The 17,785-nt window shown below is 30.1% G+C and overlaps 3 protein-coding genes across 5 annotated transcripts in view; all 3 read right to left on the reverse strand.

The window, feature by feature from the left end:
• Positions 1 to 17,785, reverse strand: part of LOC119672527 (calcium-binding mitochondrial carrier protein SCaMC-2) — a 159,457-nt gene that overhangs the window by 75,274 nt on the left and 66,398 nt on the right. The window lies entirely within an intron of this gene.
• LOC119672528 (ionotropic receptor 75a) lies at positions 73 to 14,648 on the reverse strand. The gene is made up of 7 exons (XM_038083593.1): positions 14,571 to 14,648; positions 11,571 to 11,813; positions 9,720 to 9,931; positions 9,399 to 9,648; positions 5,387 to 5,549; positions 855 to 957; positions 73 to 235 (listed from the first exon to the last, which is right to left on the reverse strand). Exons 2-7 carry the CDS (start codon positions 11,785 to 11,787, stop codon positions 113 to 115), a joined length of 1,068 nt encoding a protein of 355 aa, XP_037939521.1. The 5' UTR covers positions 11,788 to 11,813; positions 14,571 to 14,648; the 3' UTR covers positions 73 to 112.
• Positions 14,649 to 16,357, reverse strand: LOC119672535 (polyadenylate-binding protein-interacting protein 2-like). The gene is made up of 2 exons (XM_038083606.1): positions 15,816 to 16,357; positions 14,649 to 14,738 (listed from the first exon to the last, which is right to left on the reverse strand). Exon 1 carries the CDS (start codon positions 16,207 to 16,209, stop codon positions 15,823 to 15,825), a length of 387 nt encoding a protein of 128 aa, XP_037939534.1. The 5' UTR covers positions 16,210 to 16,357; the 3' UTR covers positions 14,649 to 14,738; positions 15,816 to 15,822.

The following is a 17,785-nucleotide window of genomic DNA, read 5'->3' on the forward strand; positions in this document are numbered from 1 at the left end:
ATTTATTTATTTTTCCAAAACTATATAAAAATGTGTTTATTTACTTAAAATTTTGTTTTTGCATCAAGACAGTTTTTTTTTTGAATAAACAAAGAACTTTTAATGTAATCAATTACTCCATCATAAATTTATGCCACATCCGGTAGTGAAGATTTTCCAAAAGCAATGTAAATAGACTAACTGCAAATCCGAATAACAACACCAAAAGAGCGGAGGTAAATGTTTGCATATCCACCTTTATTAATAAAAAAAAAATTAATCACAATTAAATGTTTGATTGTTCTATTTTAATATTTAAAAAAAAATGTAAATATAAATTCAAATAATATGCAACAATTTTAACTTTTTCTAAGAACTCAATGTTTCACGTTAAATCAATTTGTATCCTTAAAAGCATTTTAAAAACGTGAAATGCTAAATTTTTTACAAATGTTTTAACCCTTTAAAACATTTAAGGTAAAAAAGGCCTATTCCCGTATGATGGAAATATCAATGATTTAGTCGATGCCTATATGGCAATCCCTATTGTTAAGAAAAAATGCTTTTAACTCGTCCTATAGTTGATAGCAGTGATGTGTTGCTAAATAGAGGAGCCTGGCAACGAATTTAATTGGATTTTTTCAAATTTTAAAATCAAAAGGAAACCCTTCTTTCCAATTAAGGTGTGCTAATAACACTAACAGTTGATATCACATATTTCAACGTTATTCTCAAGGATTTAAATCTTAAGCGTTAGAAAAGCAGTACCGAGCTTAGAAATATATTTGATACATTTTTAAAATTTTACTATAGTCAATATTCCTACTGAAGTTGGAGTTTAGTGCCAACTATAAAAAACAGATATTATTACTTACTCGCAAATCATCCGTGTGTAGTTGCTTAACGCAGCGTGGTTTTGGCGAATGCCAAATGTTATTCTGATAAGTCAAGAGGCCACTTTCAGTAACACGCAGCAGCCTAAAAAATTAAAATAAAATAAATTAAAATAATTTATTTTATGGTGAATTCATATTAAAATTCTAACAGAAATTGTTCACTTAAATTTCTGTGAAACCTATGATATTCACAACAAAATTTTTGAATACCTAAATTTTGTATGTTACTACGAATCATTTTACCATTAATTCAAAAACTGCTCGTATTTCATGTCAGTTTTATACTTTTTTTCATTTTTACTAAATTGTTTTCATATTTGGTTAGGTTGAAATTGGAATCGCGACTGTAGCCTGTAACAGCGGCTCCACATCAGCAATAAAATTACATATTTTACATAGACGTATGTAACATTTATAACAGGTATATGTTAAACAAGGATATATTGCACTGGCTTTTCCTCCACACCATTCCCCGCTATTGTTTTAGATATATTTATATTGTAAGGGTGTTGTTACCCTTGTCACGAATATGACACGTGCCTACATGATTTCCCTATAGTAAATAGCTTATTCATGTACTTATATAAATACGAGATTTCTTATATGTTTATTTTTCAACAACATTCCAACAACAAGAAGCTAATAAATCCAACTCAATATGTATTTTATTTAAAAATGTTAACACTTTAAGCAGGATTGTGTTAAGCTTTAAGGAAACAGAACAGAACAGGCAGCAGGACTAACAATACTTAAACTGCTAACTCTAATTCTACCATCTATTTAATAAGGCAGAAAACCATTAAGTAGAAGAACTGATAGAATAAACTAATATATAAAACAAATAAGAAGTAGTTATCAGGTTGGAGAAGCTTTTCGAAAAACACTGGGTATGAGTATTCATACAATAAAAAAAATTTCTTGAGCTGTGAACTAATCACACTTCTAATACCTTGTAAACTCGCTTAAATGGTTAACTATCAGTTAAAAGAGCTACAGATTCATCATTAATGACTTTTTCTTGCCTAATTAAATGAAAGAATTAAAAGAATGAAAATGGATACAATGTTAAAACCTATTTAGATATTACGGAATAATCAGATTTCTGCAGCAAACATTCGATGAACGCTATAGTCCTAGAACATCACTTCCCCGATCATGTAATCTTACCTCTTAAGATATTTTTTTTATCGAGATATGTGAAAGAGACTAAGTTTAACCACTTGGAAACCAACACTGTTTGAGTTGTGGGGTTTCATGGGTATCAGCTGCAGGGAATATTAACCAGAAATCATAACTAAACATTAAAGGCATACAATTAACTTTCCAATAAAGATAATTTAAAGGACTTTACTATGATCTAATATGTTTAATCACATTATTAAAATCAAACACGTAAAAGAAACATTCTTACAAAAGCCTATTGATTAGTATTTATATTTTCAAATAGTTATTATAGACATAGTTTAATAAACATTATTAAATTCAATTATATTGTTATTTCAGTTCTTCAAATTACTACCAAATGAAAAGGTTTAGTTAAACAAATTTATTAAAACTAATTTAATTATGTTAGAAAAGATAGAAATATTTGCTATTTAAAAAGAAACCCATTCAATAAAACATTTATAGCACATAGTTGAACTATGTTCTATAGACAGAGGCTTTAGCAAAGATAAAACTATTTAGGCTCTTAAAAAACTCGATGGTCAACTCCTATTCCAATACTTTTTATAAACGCCAGACCATTAGTCGAGGCTTACATATAGCGCAGCCAAGCATGTAACATAAATTTTATACTGTGCTGTGGTGTATGAAATGAAAGTACTTTTTTGCATTTGACAAATCCTTTAATGGATACCAACCAATATCCTTGCTTCAGTGCAGAGTAGATATCACACAACTTTTGCTTAACATTGCAACTTTAACATAATTTTTTAGCCAAAAGTTACCTACAGTTTTGTTATTTTTTAATTCATTTATTTTCATTTTCATTACTTCTAATTTTAAGTTTTGTAAGTTACATATACTGTATTTAACCTGTAAATTTAGTGTCCCTTAAAAATAAAATTTTTTTTGATGTACAAAGTTTTTTTCGTTTTTGTTGTAAAAATGTTGCAAATTTTCATTCTTGCCATAATTTTTGTTACTTACATTTCATTTTAGTAATTTTTATATGGGAACAGTTGCCCTGCAGTACAAAATTTTGCTTCGTTGAACCACATTTAATAATAATTTTTAGTTACATTCAACATTTTTGTTTTTGTAACATTTTGCAGAAAAAAAATTTTCCGAACTACTTTTAAAAATTTTAAATATGTAACTAGCAGTACGCTCAGCTTTGTTTTACACATAATGATAACTACGACTGACACTATAATAGTCATAATAGTATAATAGTCCTATTGTAGTAGTATAATAGTACTTTAATAATATTGCTACATTTGGGCAGGAGCCTAACCTCCTGCCAGATACAATTTAAGTCAGAAATTTTCTGAACTTCATAATCAACTGAACGGCTACGAAAGTTACATTACACGCTATGTAATGTCAGCACTACGTACCTGATCTAGCCATGTTTTTAACTACTTCCAATATGATTTTAGTCTGAAAGTCATTTCTAAAAGGTTCTACCATTTTCATAACAGAATTATATGTCATGTCCCCAAGGTTATCGATATGTAAAAAATGCAGACCGTAAGCATGTCATGAATCAGTACAGAATTTCGCCATTCTAACTTCTAAACTAATGTCAGACCAGAGCTGAAACGAAAATCTGAAACGATAGTTCAATTAACATAACCCAAGACGATGCGTTCTACCATTTCCTCCTGCTGCATTGCTTGGCTATCATTCTGTTACTAGTGTTATTATAATGGCAGTTCTACTACTGCCATCTACTGGTCTCAATAACAAATAGGCTTAGAAGCTAATCCCAATTACAAGAATTTGGTAAAATGTAGGTAGTCTTAGCAGGTACGAGCTGACAGTGATATTAGATGTGTTTAACAGTCAGTTGTTTACTGTCATAATGATCATCTGCAGTTTAATCTTATAAATAAGCAGCTGTTCACGTTTAAGCAGTTAAATTAAAATTCTTTCCAGTCTACAAACCATATAATATCCGTATGATTTTACTTTAAGCTACTTAATATATTATGCTTGAGAAAACATAGACAAACATTTGAGAAAAATCACGGACTTACATGGAAATTTTTATTTTGAATATAAATTTAAGAAACGACTTCAGTCTTATAATACACATAGATAAATTAAAAAAGAACAACATGATGGAAGGTCCTATATTTTCTGAGAAATCAAATCTACCCAATTACTTTAAACGTTTACACTACAATATTATATTAAGTAGACATATTAGTAAGACTGCACTCAATTTATTGGGGAGTAAAGCATTTCTTTAAACTTATCGCTAAAACAATGTTTAAATTCATTCTCACGATTATATTATGAGAAAATCTGTGAAATAGTATTTATATTCGAACCACATTCATCTTATTGGAGAATCAAATAATATTAAAATCTTTTTATTTATCAATAAATAATCAATATTAGTATTGATTATAGAAACTATAGTATAGTTTCTGGACATCCAAACGTTTAGGGCAACTAATGAGTGAAATATTCACAAGATATTTGATGAACCACGACATACCCTTAGTCTACAGTAAGCAGCCCTTAAAATACACTTCTTCAATTTAGATGGGCTGCTATTTTAAAAGAAAATATCTATAAAATTAGGTATCAACCTATCCATAAGTCATTAGGTTTTTTTCAAATATTTAATATTGAAGTTGGGGTATAAATCTTGTATCAAAGAACTTTATTCTATTCGCGGTAACTGGTGTGTTACGCAAAACAAGTTAGAGGCATTTAAGGAAATATCTTATTATAGTCGTGATTAATACGAAGAAGTTATTTTTGTCGCTCTGCATCTTAAGTAAAAGTGTTAGAAATATGTGAACTGCCTCCCCCTTCCTATCTTATAATTTCTTTATTTATTGGGTCAGGAACTCAGGGACATTTATATCATTTAATTTAAAAAATGTTTATATAAATGGACTGACGTTATTTTAACTAATTTCATATATAAGGAGAATATACATTTTGTTCAAAGCTACAAAAATTTAAGAAAAAACAACTTTTAAATTATGAATGTAGCACATTAATAAATATTTAAGAAAAATTTTATTTTTGCAATTATAGCAAGTCACTGCTGCTTTTCTTTCATTATCGCTTCTTTTTTTTCTGTGTATTTTTCTATTTTTTCATTTTCCATAATTAAAATTTTTTGCAAATAATTTTGCTATTAGCGCTTCAATTACAAAAATTTTCTCATAACTGGAAATGTTGCATGCAAGCCACGCAACTGTTTTTTTCCTCATTTTCTTATTACGAAACTAAAATCGCATCTATGAGATACTACAATGTATCTATACATACAGTGCAGTGAAATATATACATATATGTATGTGTAGAAGAATATGTTAGCTTACCCATATGTTATAATTTTCCTCAGTGGCGATCCTTTTTGTACGATGGCAACCATTTTCTGCGGCTGGAATAAATGTATTTCTGTTAGATCGCATATTTCCTTTTCGGTAAATGTGTCCGCAATGATTTTATAAGCGGTTGCCACATCAACATGAAATGCAAATCCTTTATGCACATCATTGCATATAAATATATAGAGAAGTTCGTATATCAATTCAACTGCTATGCATTGTAAAGTTGATATATAAGTATATGAAAATTTAAAGGTTACTGTGTATGACAGGATGAGAAAGCAGCATTGCAAGGGGCTTGAATAGAACACATCCTTAAGGTGCAAGGCAATATGAAAATTCAATTTAGTGATTCGATATATTTTAAAGGAAATTTAAATATATGAATAAAACCAAGAAAAATATGTACATTAAAAGTGCATAGAAAACAATAACACTAGTATGTGCTTAAGAATAGTATTCATACTAATTAGAATTGTAAGTTGAGGCTGATTTGCCGTTGGTTGTAAGAAACTTTATAGGATAATTAACTAATTTAATTATGTTTGGATTAAATAGGATAATTAAACTAAAACTAAATAAAATGAACTTTAGTTGGATGGCATCAGAATAGTAAATACTTTGTGAGCACAAAGTACTTGCAGCAGTTTTAAGATTAATTAAAATCTAACATTACTTGAATTTTGAATCTCAATATATATCTATGATACGCCCTCGAAAACAACTGAGCAAAAGACAAAGAAAAACCAACTCACCGAACTGAATTCTAAAGAACGGAACAGTCAGGGTTACCATACCAACAGGAGTACAGGAGTATGAAACAGCTGTGTATTAGATAAGTTCGACTCTATAATTAAAAATAATTGTCAATGTAATGCCAAATCATTTATTATCTAACAAAAAATTACCATAATAAAGACATTCGAATCTGTAATTAATTTTTCATATATGGATAATGTGTAACTACTGTCAACCAATCGCACTAATATGTGTTCAAAACAAATTAATTATAACAATACTGAGTCGGAAAAATATAATTTTAAAATAAATACAAAACGACGATTAAGATGCACACTTTAAACAATGTCAACTAATCCATAGATGAAATCGATTCTCAAGATTCTGGAACACTTGACAATTTTACTTATCGGAATAGTTTAATTTCTACAGGCAGTATATGTACACATTCGCTATCCTTTTGAAAATGTATGTCTCAATATATGCCTAGATACTTTTAAATATCTAGACACATAAAAAAATAAAAGGGTATATTAAATCTAATCTAGATTTACAACCAGATCAGAACCCCCTTTCTAGCGAAGATGTAATCTTTTTTGCATCACAACCAACAAAGTATACAAAATTAGGTCTCTGCCGTATATACATATGTACGAGTACATTTATCTTCATAAACCCTTATTTTATATAAATGCATCCCATTGCATTCTAAAATTGCATAAATATAAGCAAAAAATGTTGTGAAGATACAAGTTATTAAATAATAGGCTATGAATGCACCCCGACTTAAAAGAGCTATTGTGCGCCTAAAGGCCCAACTAAGACAATTCTAGACTATAAATCTTGTAATTGCTTTGGGCTTAATTTTACCTATTTGATTAGGAACTAAGAATCCGCTTCCAAGGTAGTCGAGTCTGCGTTTTGCTGCTGCTGGGCAATTGCATAGAATATGTTCTGATGTTTCCATCTCCTTATGACTGAGTCAACAGGAGTCACTTTCTGCCGCACCTATAATCTTTATGTGGTAATTAAGTCTACAATGTCCTGTAAGAAGTTCAGTGTAGATTTTAATGTCAGGGATAGCATCAACTTTGATGTGTTCAGGATCAATTAATCTTTTTGACCGTTGCATGCCTGTTTGGGCGTTCCATGTGCAGATACAAAATTCATAGCTGTCCTTAAAGGTAAGTCATCAGTTTCTGTGTGTTTTATCAAAACATAAAGAAACATTCACTAAGTATTTACTTTACGTCGACAAAGATAATCGATGGTGTGAGCAGACAAAAACAAAATTTAGTAATTTTCCTAAAAAAATTCATGATCAGTTCGGAAGTGTCAGTAATGTGCAAGTGAAAGTCAGTGGCGTCGCTAGGCGTCAGCGATGTCGGCCTCGCGCCCGCAGGGGCCTCGCAATAAGTTACCAACTGTGGATTCTAAGCACTTAATAAATATTTTGAGTAATTTGGTTTGATAATGGCATTAACTATATTCGAAGTATTTCCTAATGTTTATATAGTAATCAGATTCATGTTCACAGTTCCAGTCAGTATAACTTCGACGAAAAGCAAGAAGCAAAGTTAAAATTGTTTAAGACGTACTAGAAAAGTATGATGGTCCAAGAGAGACTATCTTCATTATGATATAATTTAAAAAAAAATAGGGTGATACTAAAAGTAGGAAAATTCATTTATTTTAATTTGAGTTTATTTTAAATTGATTAGCAATAAAACTTTCAATCATGCTTTGTCGTATTAGTGAATGTAACTTATTTACTTTTACAACTGGGTTATAAAGGGGGCCTCGGTCTAGCTCCGCCACTGGTGAAAGTGCATTGCAATATAGTGAAAGTGCATTTCAATATAATAAAAGTGCATTGCAATATACTCTAGTATGTTTTTATGCTATGATAATTATGATAATAAAAAGCTACTGTATTACTTTAATAAATACTCAAGTAAAGTTTTTAACCACATTACTTTAAACTTCATTCATTTTAATTTAGTAATCCAAATAATTTTAATGGCACTTTCTCTCATTATTATCTCATTAAAAACTGAAGCGAGCTTCGCACTCCTTTTACATCGAAAAATATTTTAACTGAAATTTTAATGTCCAATTTGTGCCCAAAAATATAGCCCAACAAAGGACAAACTTAATGAAATCGAGCCAACGTTTACACTATTTTTTTTTTTTTGCGTGAAAACATGAAACATAAAAAATGAAAAATTTATTTATGAAAATTCACTCAACGTGGAATTAAGGTCAGTAAAACAAGGTTAAAATAGAAAATATTCCAGCTAATAAAATAAAATACGGATTCGAAAATGCACATAACAATGGAGTTACGATTTCCGACTTTTATATGCAAAACTCAGAGAACGAAATTTATGCATGCCTTTGTAAAAACTCTAGTATGTCGGTTGGGTGGTGGGCTGTGTTCAGTGGGTGGTAAGCCTCTAATGGTTGTGTGTGGTCGTATTGGCAATGTGACAAAGCTGAGCTTGTTAACTAAAGCAAGGCGCTTTAAAAAGCGTTGGGAAATAAGCGAAAATGAAACCGAATTTCAAATCCTGCAAAATATGCACAAAAAGAGGAAATAGAGACAAAACTGCTAATAGGGACACACACAAGGACACAGTGCTGCATTGTTGTACCAATGATTATATAATTTTTTAATCTATTTTTTTTTTGTTGAGTTTTGAGTTGTAGGCGATCTGCCGGACGCAAAAGTTGTATTTTCCGGTAACCAATATGAGGTTGCGATAATGCAAGCCAGCAAAAATAGCACGAAATGAAGAGCACAAAACTAAAGCAAAAGCCGCAGCAAGAATAACGTATAAACGTGAGCGGTATGAGTTGAGTGACTAGGACCCTGGCACTAACACTGGCTGCATTGCAACCAAAACGCAGGACACATTTTAGCTGCAGCATGCAATTTTCCAACACAAAAGGTAATAATGGATGCCTTTGGTTTATTTAACATTTGTGGTCATGGCACTACTGGCAACATAAAGCAGCAAACTTCATAAAGATATGAAAAAAATACTGTAAACGGAGACGGCAGGCAACAAATTTTGTTTATAAATTGTAGCAATTCATTTTCATATTTAATTTTTTTTTTTCTTCTTCAGCCAAAACTGTACAGATTCAGTTACTAAAAACTTATTTTTCGATTTATGTTGTACGTAATTAAAAACAGCGCATAAATTTTGCCAATTTTTTTAACTGCCAAAATAAATTAATTTAAATTTTTTATGTTACTCACTCCCTTTCCTTATTTTCGCCACTCCATATTCCGGTTCATACCAATTTGATGCTTCATTAGTCTTGGCATGTGCTCCAGTCTCATGACTGTGCAAAATGTCACGATACGATTTTGCCTTGGCCGCTGCACTTAGTTCTGTTGCAGGTGTCGGTGGCATACTCTCCCCATTGGACTCTGCAAATTCAGGTGCAGGCGGTATATTAGTTACTTTCTTTGCATACAATTCAATCGCATCAGGATCTTTGGTACGCTGTGCAATGAAAATAAAAAATTGTAAAAATTGAAATCATAAATAGTTTGAAACTAAAAGCTTTTACTCACCAAAAAGAAGTCTCGATTGTAGGGTAAGTCTTCGATGCCAATTTCCAATGAACTATGCACCAAGTCGCGCAATGTGCGTATTGTTTTCGGTTTCTCCATTAATAGAGTTCCGACAATACTCGCCGAATAAAACTGGTAAATGGAGAACGAGAAGAAGAGACTTGTTATGACAATGCAGCGTCCGGAAAAGAAAGTTGTCGAAAATGCCAAACCTTTTGTAAAAGTAAAATAAAATTATTAGCAGCATGTTTAACACAAGAAATAAGCAGTGACAAATTTTTGTTCGGAAGAAATTTACTCCTTGAAGTACTTCATAATTAAGAAAAAGTGTCATAAATTTAACAATTGAAAAGAGCTTTTGTGGAAAGAAAAAAAGAAAGACTAAAAAGATATAAAAGAGATAGATGAGGCAGAAATACCAGAAAAATGTGTGCGAACTAGATTTTACGTGAATATTTAAACAGAAGACAACTATTTACAGAATTAGTACCGCGTTAGTTCAAGTAAAACCAGTGAAGAGTTGGTAGTTCTGAGTAGTATGAAGATATATGTTAGAAATGATTTGTATCATAGTTTCTTAGCAAATCGGTAATCACCTAAGTAAATAGCGATAGACAACAGTCACTCAAAGCGGGTAAATAATCAAAGACTATACGTCAGAATTATTTCTGTGGACAGTCTTCATCTACATATGGTACAAAATAAAACTACAAGAATTGGGAGCCGAAAATGTAATAACATTTACATTTTAGAAAGCGCATATTGTAAATTTCATCAATTACTTACAAATACAAAATCATGAAAAAAAATCGAGAGAAAAAAGTAATTCTGTTATCAAGATAACGACCCATATCACAAGGGATTGATAACTTACAAAACGGAGCACCACTTCAAATTGTTTTGAAAACCCTCTTGTACTTTAAAACTAGACGTCTAGTAAATGCTATCTGTTCGCAAACCTTAAAAGGGTACTCCGGGTAATTAGGGACTTATTTTGAAGAGATCTAGAAATTAACATGAGTAAGTGAAATGTGGAACTATGAATATTAAAAAAGTGTATAACGAATAATAATATGGTTTATATACACCGGATAAATATTTTAAATCCACATATTACAAGAAATTTTATGGGAGCTGAACACTGGTTCAGTAAACCCGTACACGTATTACTTAATATCTATTAAGTACAATTTCATTCATTACAGACTTGTATTATTATAGTATAAATATTTTTGAACGGGCAACTGGTTAATGAAAAAAATAAATAAAAAAAAAAATAAAAATACATTTTATTGTTACCGACACTTCGACTATAATCTATAGTTATCTTTAAGATACTAATTTAAGAGAAATTATTTCAATGTAATAGATTTCTGTTTTTTTGATATCGATCAATAGGAAAGTACGTAAGCCTATACGAAACATTAGCCACCTATTATCTAAACATAACATCAAAACTAAGATTTCCAAACTACATCAGAAATAATTGTTCTTAAAGCAGATACAAGTTTATAATCCCTACAATGGAGAAGCCTATGGTCTGAAAGTCTTTTTATGCAAATATTTTGGTTTAATAAGTGATTACGGTTTCATTTTTTCATTAATTTATTGCAGTTATTTACATAGAACTGGGCCAATAAGAACTTAACGTAACATTACGATCTCTATTATATGTATATTGAATAAACTTTATAAATTCCTTTGTTTAATGCATATATAGGCAGTTTACTATCTTCAACTCAAAGAATAGTATAATCCACACTGTTTAGAATAGTATAATATTACATAAAATATGAGCTTTCAGAAAATGTTATTTAGATTAGTAAAGAAATATATATGGTAAATACTTACCTTGTTGGCATATCGAACCAATGTAAAACAAAGTAGATTCTAAGAAAAGTCCAACACGTCGACGCGATGCGTCATCCTGTTGGGGGCTACAAAAAACAGTTCCACAGTTAAGGAAATAACGTTTAAACCAAGTTACGTTGCCTGTTACTCTTAACTGTTTTGTAACTGGTTTTGTAACCTCACCGTCAAGTCCATTATTAATTTGTCGCATATCCATATCATTTTTTATTATTTTTGTCACACCTGCCAAAAAGAATTGAAAGGAAAAGAAGAAATTAAAAACAATAATTGAGACTTAAAGTAAAAGTTATTGGGAAATATTTTAACATCAAAGACGATTTCGGTATTGTCTAGTCAAAACATACTTTATTTCATCTTCCGACATTTCGAAGTTTTACAAATTTTGATGAAAAAATGAACTTCATACCATGTTTCCGCATCGAAACGGAAAAAAATTGTAAAAATTTAAGAGTTTTGAGCTATTACGTCACAAAGTTTTTCATAATTTTTCGGTTTTTTTTTTCAGTGTATTTTAGTGCTCATAAAGGACAAATTTTATAGCTATGAACCTTTAAGTGTAATGTAATGGAACGCAGTTTAAAAACTTATCTTTTCATAAAATTTTATGTAGATCTTAATATAAAAAAAGAATTGATAAAAACTCATCCATATTTGATTAATTTATATTGAATTTAATATTAAAAATAGTTTATCATTTTACTAAACATGGCAATTTAAGTACTGAACAATTTTACGTCCAGATCTAATATTTTTTTTATAAATATTACCATGCAGTTATGATTTATTATTTATATTAGGAAAGTACTGCTAATATGAGACAATTTACTAAGAATTTATATTATTTGTGATAAATGTCATTAATAAATAGTATGCAAATGACCGGCGCCCCATTGCTTTTTTACAGCGCATAGTTCTATCAAATTTTTGATATATCGGTACTCTGAGCAGAGTAAATGTTGCTCCAACAGTGCTGGTAGTCTGTGATTTATGATTGTAGTCTATGGTTTATGTTAGTTATCTATGGTTAATGGTTGCAGTCTATAGTTTATGATAGTTGTCTATAGTTCATAATAGTAGTTTGAGTGAGATAGATATATAAAAACAATATGTTTCTTTGTATAAAATATATTGTCTTGTTTCAAAGTCATTCCGTACAAAGGGCAAATAATAAAAATATCAATTTTTTTTTTTTGGTGTAACTGATAGCAATCATTATTTCCTATTTTATAATAATACTTTAAAAATAGCAAGTGCTCAACTCTACACATATCTACGTAAAAGCTATACACAGTTACAAATCAGTTATTGATATACACATCAAGGTCTAATTAAGAACCCTAAAGTTAACTGTTGATAGTTTTTACAATCCAAAGAATTAAGAAGATCAAAATGATGAAAAATAGTGCAACATTGGAAATATCATATTTACTTCTATATTGTTTTACGATTGATTATGGAAATTTTTACTTGCTTAGTAAGTTCAAAATTATAAAGCTTATACCTAGAACTAGAAGCAATCACGTCGGTCTGAGTTTCCTTTGGTTGAATAAAATAACATTATAAATTTTTTCAATATCAAAATGGCTTTTACAATCAGAGTCACAAACCGATATTTTTGTAAAAATTTTTAAAATCATCAAATTTAATTTAGAAAAAAATCAAATTGATTATAAATTTTCTCAACTTTTTCTATTATCAGCTGATTTTTACTTAAAATTCTATGACTAAACTGCAACTATCAAATCGGTCCCTAAATATCGTAAATTTAGGTTAGATATATTTATGGGAACTTACTTTGACTAAAAAATATATTATTAAATAAAGCTTCTAGGATAGGAAATATATTGTTTAATTCTGAACACCGATAAAATCTACCGCACAAATTCAGCCAGAATTCTCTAACAACTAAGCCCAACATGCTAACAAATTATTGCGTTCAAATGGAATAATCCAATGACTATAAAACTTTCCTTTGCCTGTGAATACTTCCATATTTCCTTGCTGTGGCTTAAGTTTCCTCTCCATATTGGTAAGTAACCAAAGTAGTAATATGGTAAATATGCCACAAACTGCCACAAATATCCAAACATCATTTGAGAAGGGTTGCAAAAAGACAATGCGATCCTTTTTGGTGCTACGTGGATGTCTAAAGATGAAACACGGTCTATACCAAAAATAAATACGAATAAATATTCTTTAAACAAAAAAACCAATAGAAGAGATACTTTTTACCTACAAACAATAACAACAAATTTGTTTGAAAAATCACACATACAACCGAATTATTTAAAAAGCAATAAAATTAAATTGAATAGCGACTACACAACAGGATTTAGTTTCAATTAATATGTCAAATTTAATGCCGGTAACTTAAACGAAAGTCAACAGGACCACAACTCTGGGGAAACGCCACATAAATAAAAAGTATAAAATTGCCATTAACACCACAGGACGTACACACACATGTAAATGTATATCTAAATAAGAAAAATTGGAATTTAATACGCACACAAATAGGTTTACTCGCACACATACACACAGACACGGCCAAAATAGCGCTGCAGGAAGATTTATGCCACATAAGGTAAGCTATGTCAACAATAACAACAAATTCATGCCAGCGTACATTGCATCATTTTTCATGTTATTGACAGGTAACACAATACGCCAAATTAAACAAACCATAAAGGTTCAAGGGAGCAGGAAGGATATGCAGGAGTACCAACATAAGCAACGCGAGTACCTCATTTTATATTGTGTAATCTTTGTTTTGTTTTATTTTGGTTTTTGCGTAATTGTAAAAACATTTCTTAACAAGCAAACGGGAAGAAAAAAATTTTAAAATTTTCATGTATTTTTAAAAATATCCTTTTCCTCTCGTTTCACTCGATTATTACACATACATTCAATACATTTCTTTCGTTCCGCTATTAAAGTCAACAATTTTTCAACGGATTTTGTGTTTTTTTTCTAACTTACCTGGCAGCCCATGTTCTAGTTGTGTAATCAATCACTTTGGCACGTTCGATGCGGAAATAGATCGGGGAACCACCAATATCCACTTGATTTCGTGTTAGGGCTCCAATCATTCCATCGAACTTACCATTTTTTAAGTATCCCCAGGTGGTTGTTTTCGACATTATAAAGCTGCAAAATGTAATAATAATTGATATGGAATTATTGAATATATTGTAGGATTGCAGAAATTGTAGAAATTTTGCAAAAATTTGTTAAGAAAGTTTAATGAAAATTAATGGTTTTTTAATTTGTTGTTTAGATTAAGGAACATCAAACTAATAACAAATTATTGAGGTTATAAACAATTACAATCACTCAAAATCACGAAATTAAAGGTAACAAACTAGATAACTAGGTACTCGTATAAAAGGATTCATACTAATTTATGACATTATAATGAATCCAAATACTAATTTAGGAAAAAAAATTTATTTGTCATTTTTTATGAAATGTCAAAAAATATAATTTTATCTATCCTTACAAAACAACATTTTCATTTTACGAAAGACTCTCGCACAACATATTACATCAAAATTTTCTACGAAATCTGTTCTACAAATTCTTATCTACAAAATAGTTTCTACAAACTATACGAGTATTCTACGAAATCTCTTCTATAGATTCTATGAAATCTTTTCTTTGTATTCATTTCAAAATTATTTCCACAAGCCCCTGTAATATTCCATTTTTTAAGCAACTGATTTCAAGAGCTGCTAACACTACATAACGAAGCCGGTTTTCATCCAATTCTCAACCCTAGCCGACATTCCACCGTTCACAAGAAGAACAAACCAAATAGGTTTCACTATAATAATTGAAAGTGAAATAATTTCACCAATAATATTATATCTTTAAATAGGTGCATTGAAAGCGGGTTAAGATTCCTCAATTAGTCTTTTTCATCTCGCATTCCTAGAATTATAAGCGGAAAAGAGTGTTTTATAACCAGAACATATTTATTTAAAACTACTATTTAGTTGATTTTTATGTCACAAAAGTTTTAAGCATTCTACTACTTAAGTCTGGATCTGAATAAATCCAAAAACTGGAGATTCACAACATCTCTAACAGAGAAATCAATCAAATCCCCGAACTTCTCCTTAAAATTGCAACACTATCTTATCTAATAATCATTTCTTTAAAACTGAATGACATCATTTCTTAATTGTCTTATAAAGATTTTCTTCATTTAATATAAAAACTTACGATTTTTTTAGTATTTTGGGCCACGAGGAATAAATTCCTGAGCCTTAGGATTTAAACTTGAGGTGAAAACATTAAAGTCACGCTTTCCCAAAGTGTAAAGCGCAGATATTAAGACTTCGACATTGGCACTACCATTATCTAAAGCTTCTGAATTGCGCCATTTGATTAGTTCCACCTCTAAATCATCTTCCAATGCAGACTTAATACACTGCATTATGGTATATTCATCGCTAAGTTTTTGCAATTCCTTTTTATCAAAATCATCTTCACCTTCCATCCACATATATTCCGAAAAGTCAGGTTTTTTGGTAATAGGAGTAATGATCACTTCTTCGCCTTCGCTTTCATCTGAACTACTGGTAATCACTAAAGGCATGATTTTAATTCCCTTCATTGTCTAAAGCAAAAATTGGTTCAATTTTGCCAAAAATTAAATTTGAATTTTGTTACAAAGAAATTTAATCACAAAACACAACAAAATATAGAATTAACAACAAATTTTGAACGGATCAAAATGTGTAACTTATACTGGACAATTTTCAAACAGAATGAAATTTATATAAGAAAGAATTTCTATTTAATTTTACTTTAATCAAATTTTAAATGCCTACTAAATGCTTACTAATTTTCAATTGATTCTCATTTTAAGCTAAGTAAGTTACGCCAGAATATTCGTAACGTCACATTTTTTATTAATATGATCTGTGATATCTTATATATGGAAAAGTCACCAAGTCGCATTCCGTGCTAAATCCGCATGGTGGGAATCGCAAACTAATGTTTAGTTAGCATTAAAATTGCTACCTGTAAAGTTAATATTTTATCTATACTGGTAAACTTATATAAGCTGAAGACCTCTTATATCCGAAAGCTTTAATCACTGTCTATCTGTCTGTGAAAATATATAGTATATTAGACCGTTAGCTTAAAATCTATATTGGCAGCGAGAAAACAGGTTTTAGTTTGGAAAATTTTTTCTAAAATATTGAAGCGTAATTACATTACTGATAGAACGTATATATCTGATTTATTTGCACTTGTATTCCCCATTTGGTTGACGTTTAACATTTTTACCGCAATAGCTTTTATAATGCATATCTTTCTTCCGTTTAGTTTGGCTACTGTTGTAATCCCTTCACTTACCATACTATATGACTGTAGTGTTAAATGCAACTCTGACTGGCATCCATGATGGAATGATAGTTTTTAGGACTGTTATTAGAGATATATAGTGAGTCACGCAGGCATCTCAATATAATGTAACAATTTAACAATAAAGATAGATATAATGCCTATACTTGTGTCTTTTTTTCGTCGAATCTAATCCAGACACAGATTAAGGGTATTGACAAATTTTGGGATATCTTTTAGTTCTGTGTATCAGCGTTTTTTCGATTTAAAGGAAGTCAGATAATAGTAATGTTTCAATTGATATTTAATAAAATTCCAATTTTTAATGATATTTAATAGTAGTTCATAGGAGAACGTATGTAAAATATCAATATACACCTTTTACGAATGTTTTAGCCTAAACGTGTACGAAAATCAAGCACAGCTCTTTTCCATATTATGTAGAAATATAAGGAAAAATATTTTAAATATTTAAAATTTACTTTAACTGAAAACTTTGTGGTAATGGAGTATTGTGATTTCATATTCTGGAAATAAATTTTTCTTCTGAATATATCATAAATATTGGCGTTTGTACCCTTGCAGCACTCTTCTGTCATTACGTGCCTGCAGCAAATGGATTTTAATCAATGCAAACACTACACCAAACTAAACTACGATGAAACCCTAAACTAACCAAACAATTTACAGCTTCTTTAGGAATGGTGAAATATAAACTCTCGTATAACAAAAAAAAAAAGAAATAAATAAATTTAAAAATAAATAAGAATGTGAAAAAATGTTTTTTAATTCCAAAACAACAAATCCAACGAACCTGAAATTGTACATGTCCCTTACGT

Source organism: Teleopsis dalmanni, chromosome 1 (genome assembly GCF_002237135.1).
Source record: "Teleopsis dalmanni isolate 2A chromosome 1, ASM223713v2, whole genome shotgun sequence".
Taxonomy (NCBI): Eukaryota; Metazoa; Arthropoda; class Insecta; order Diptera; family Diopsidae; genus Teleopsis; species Teleopsis dalmanni.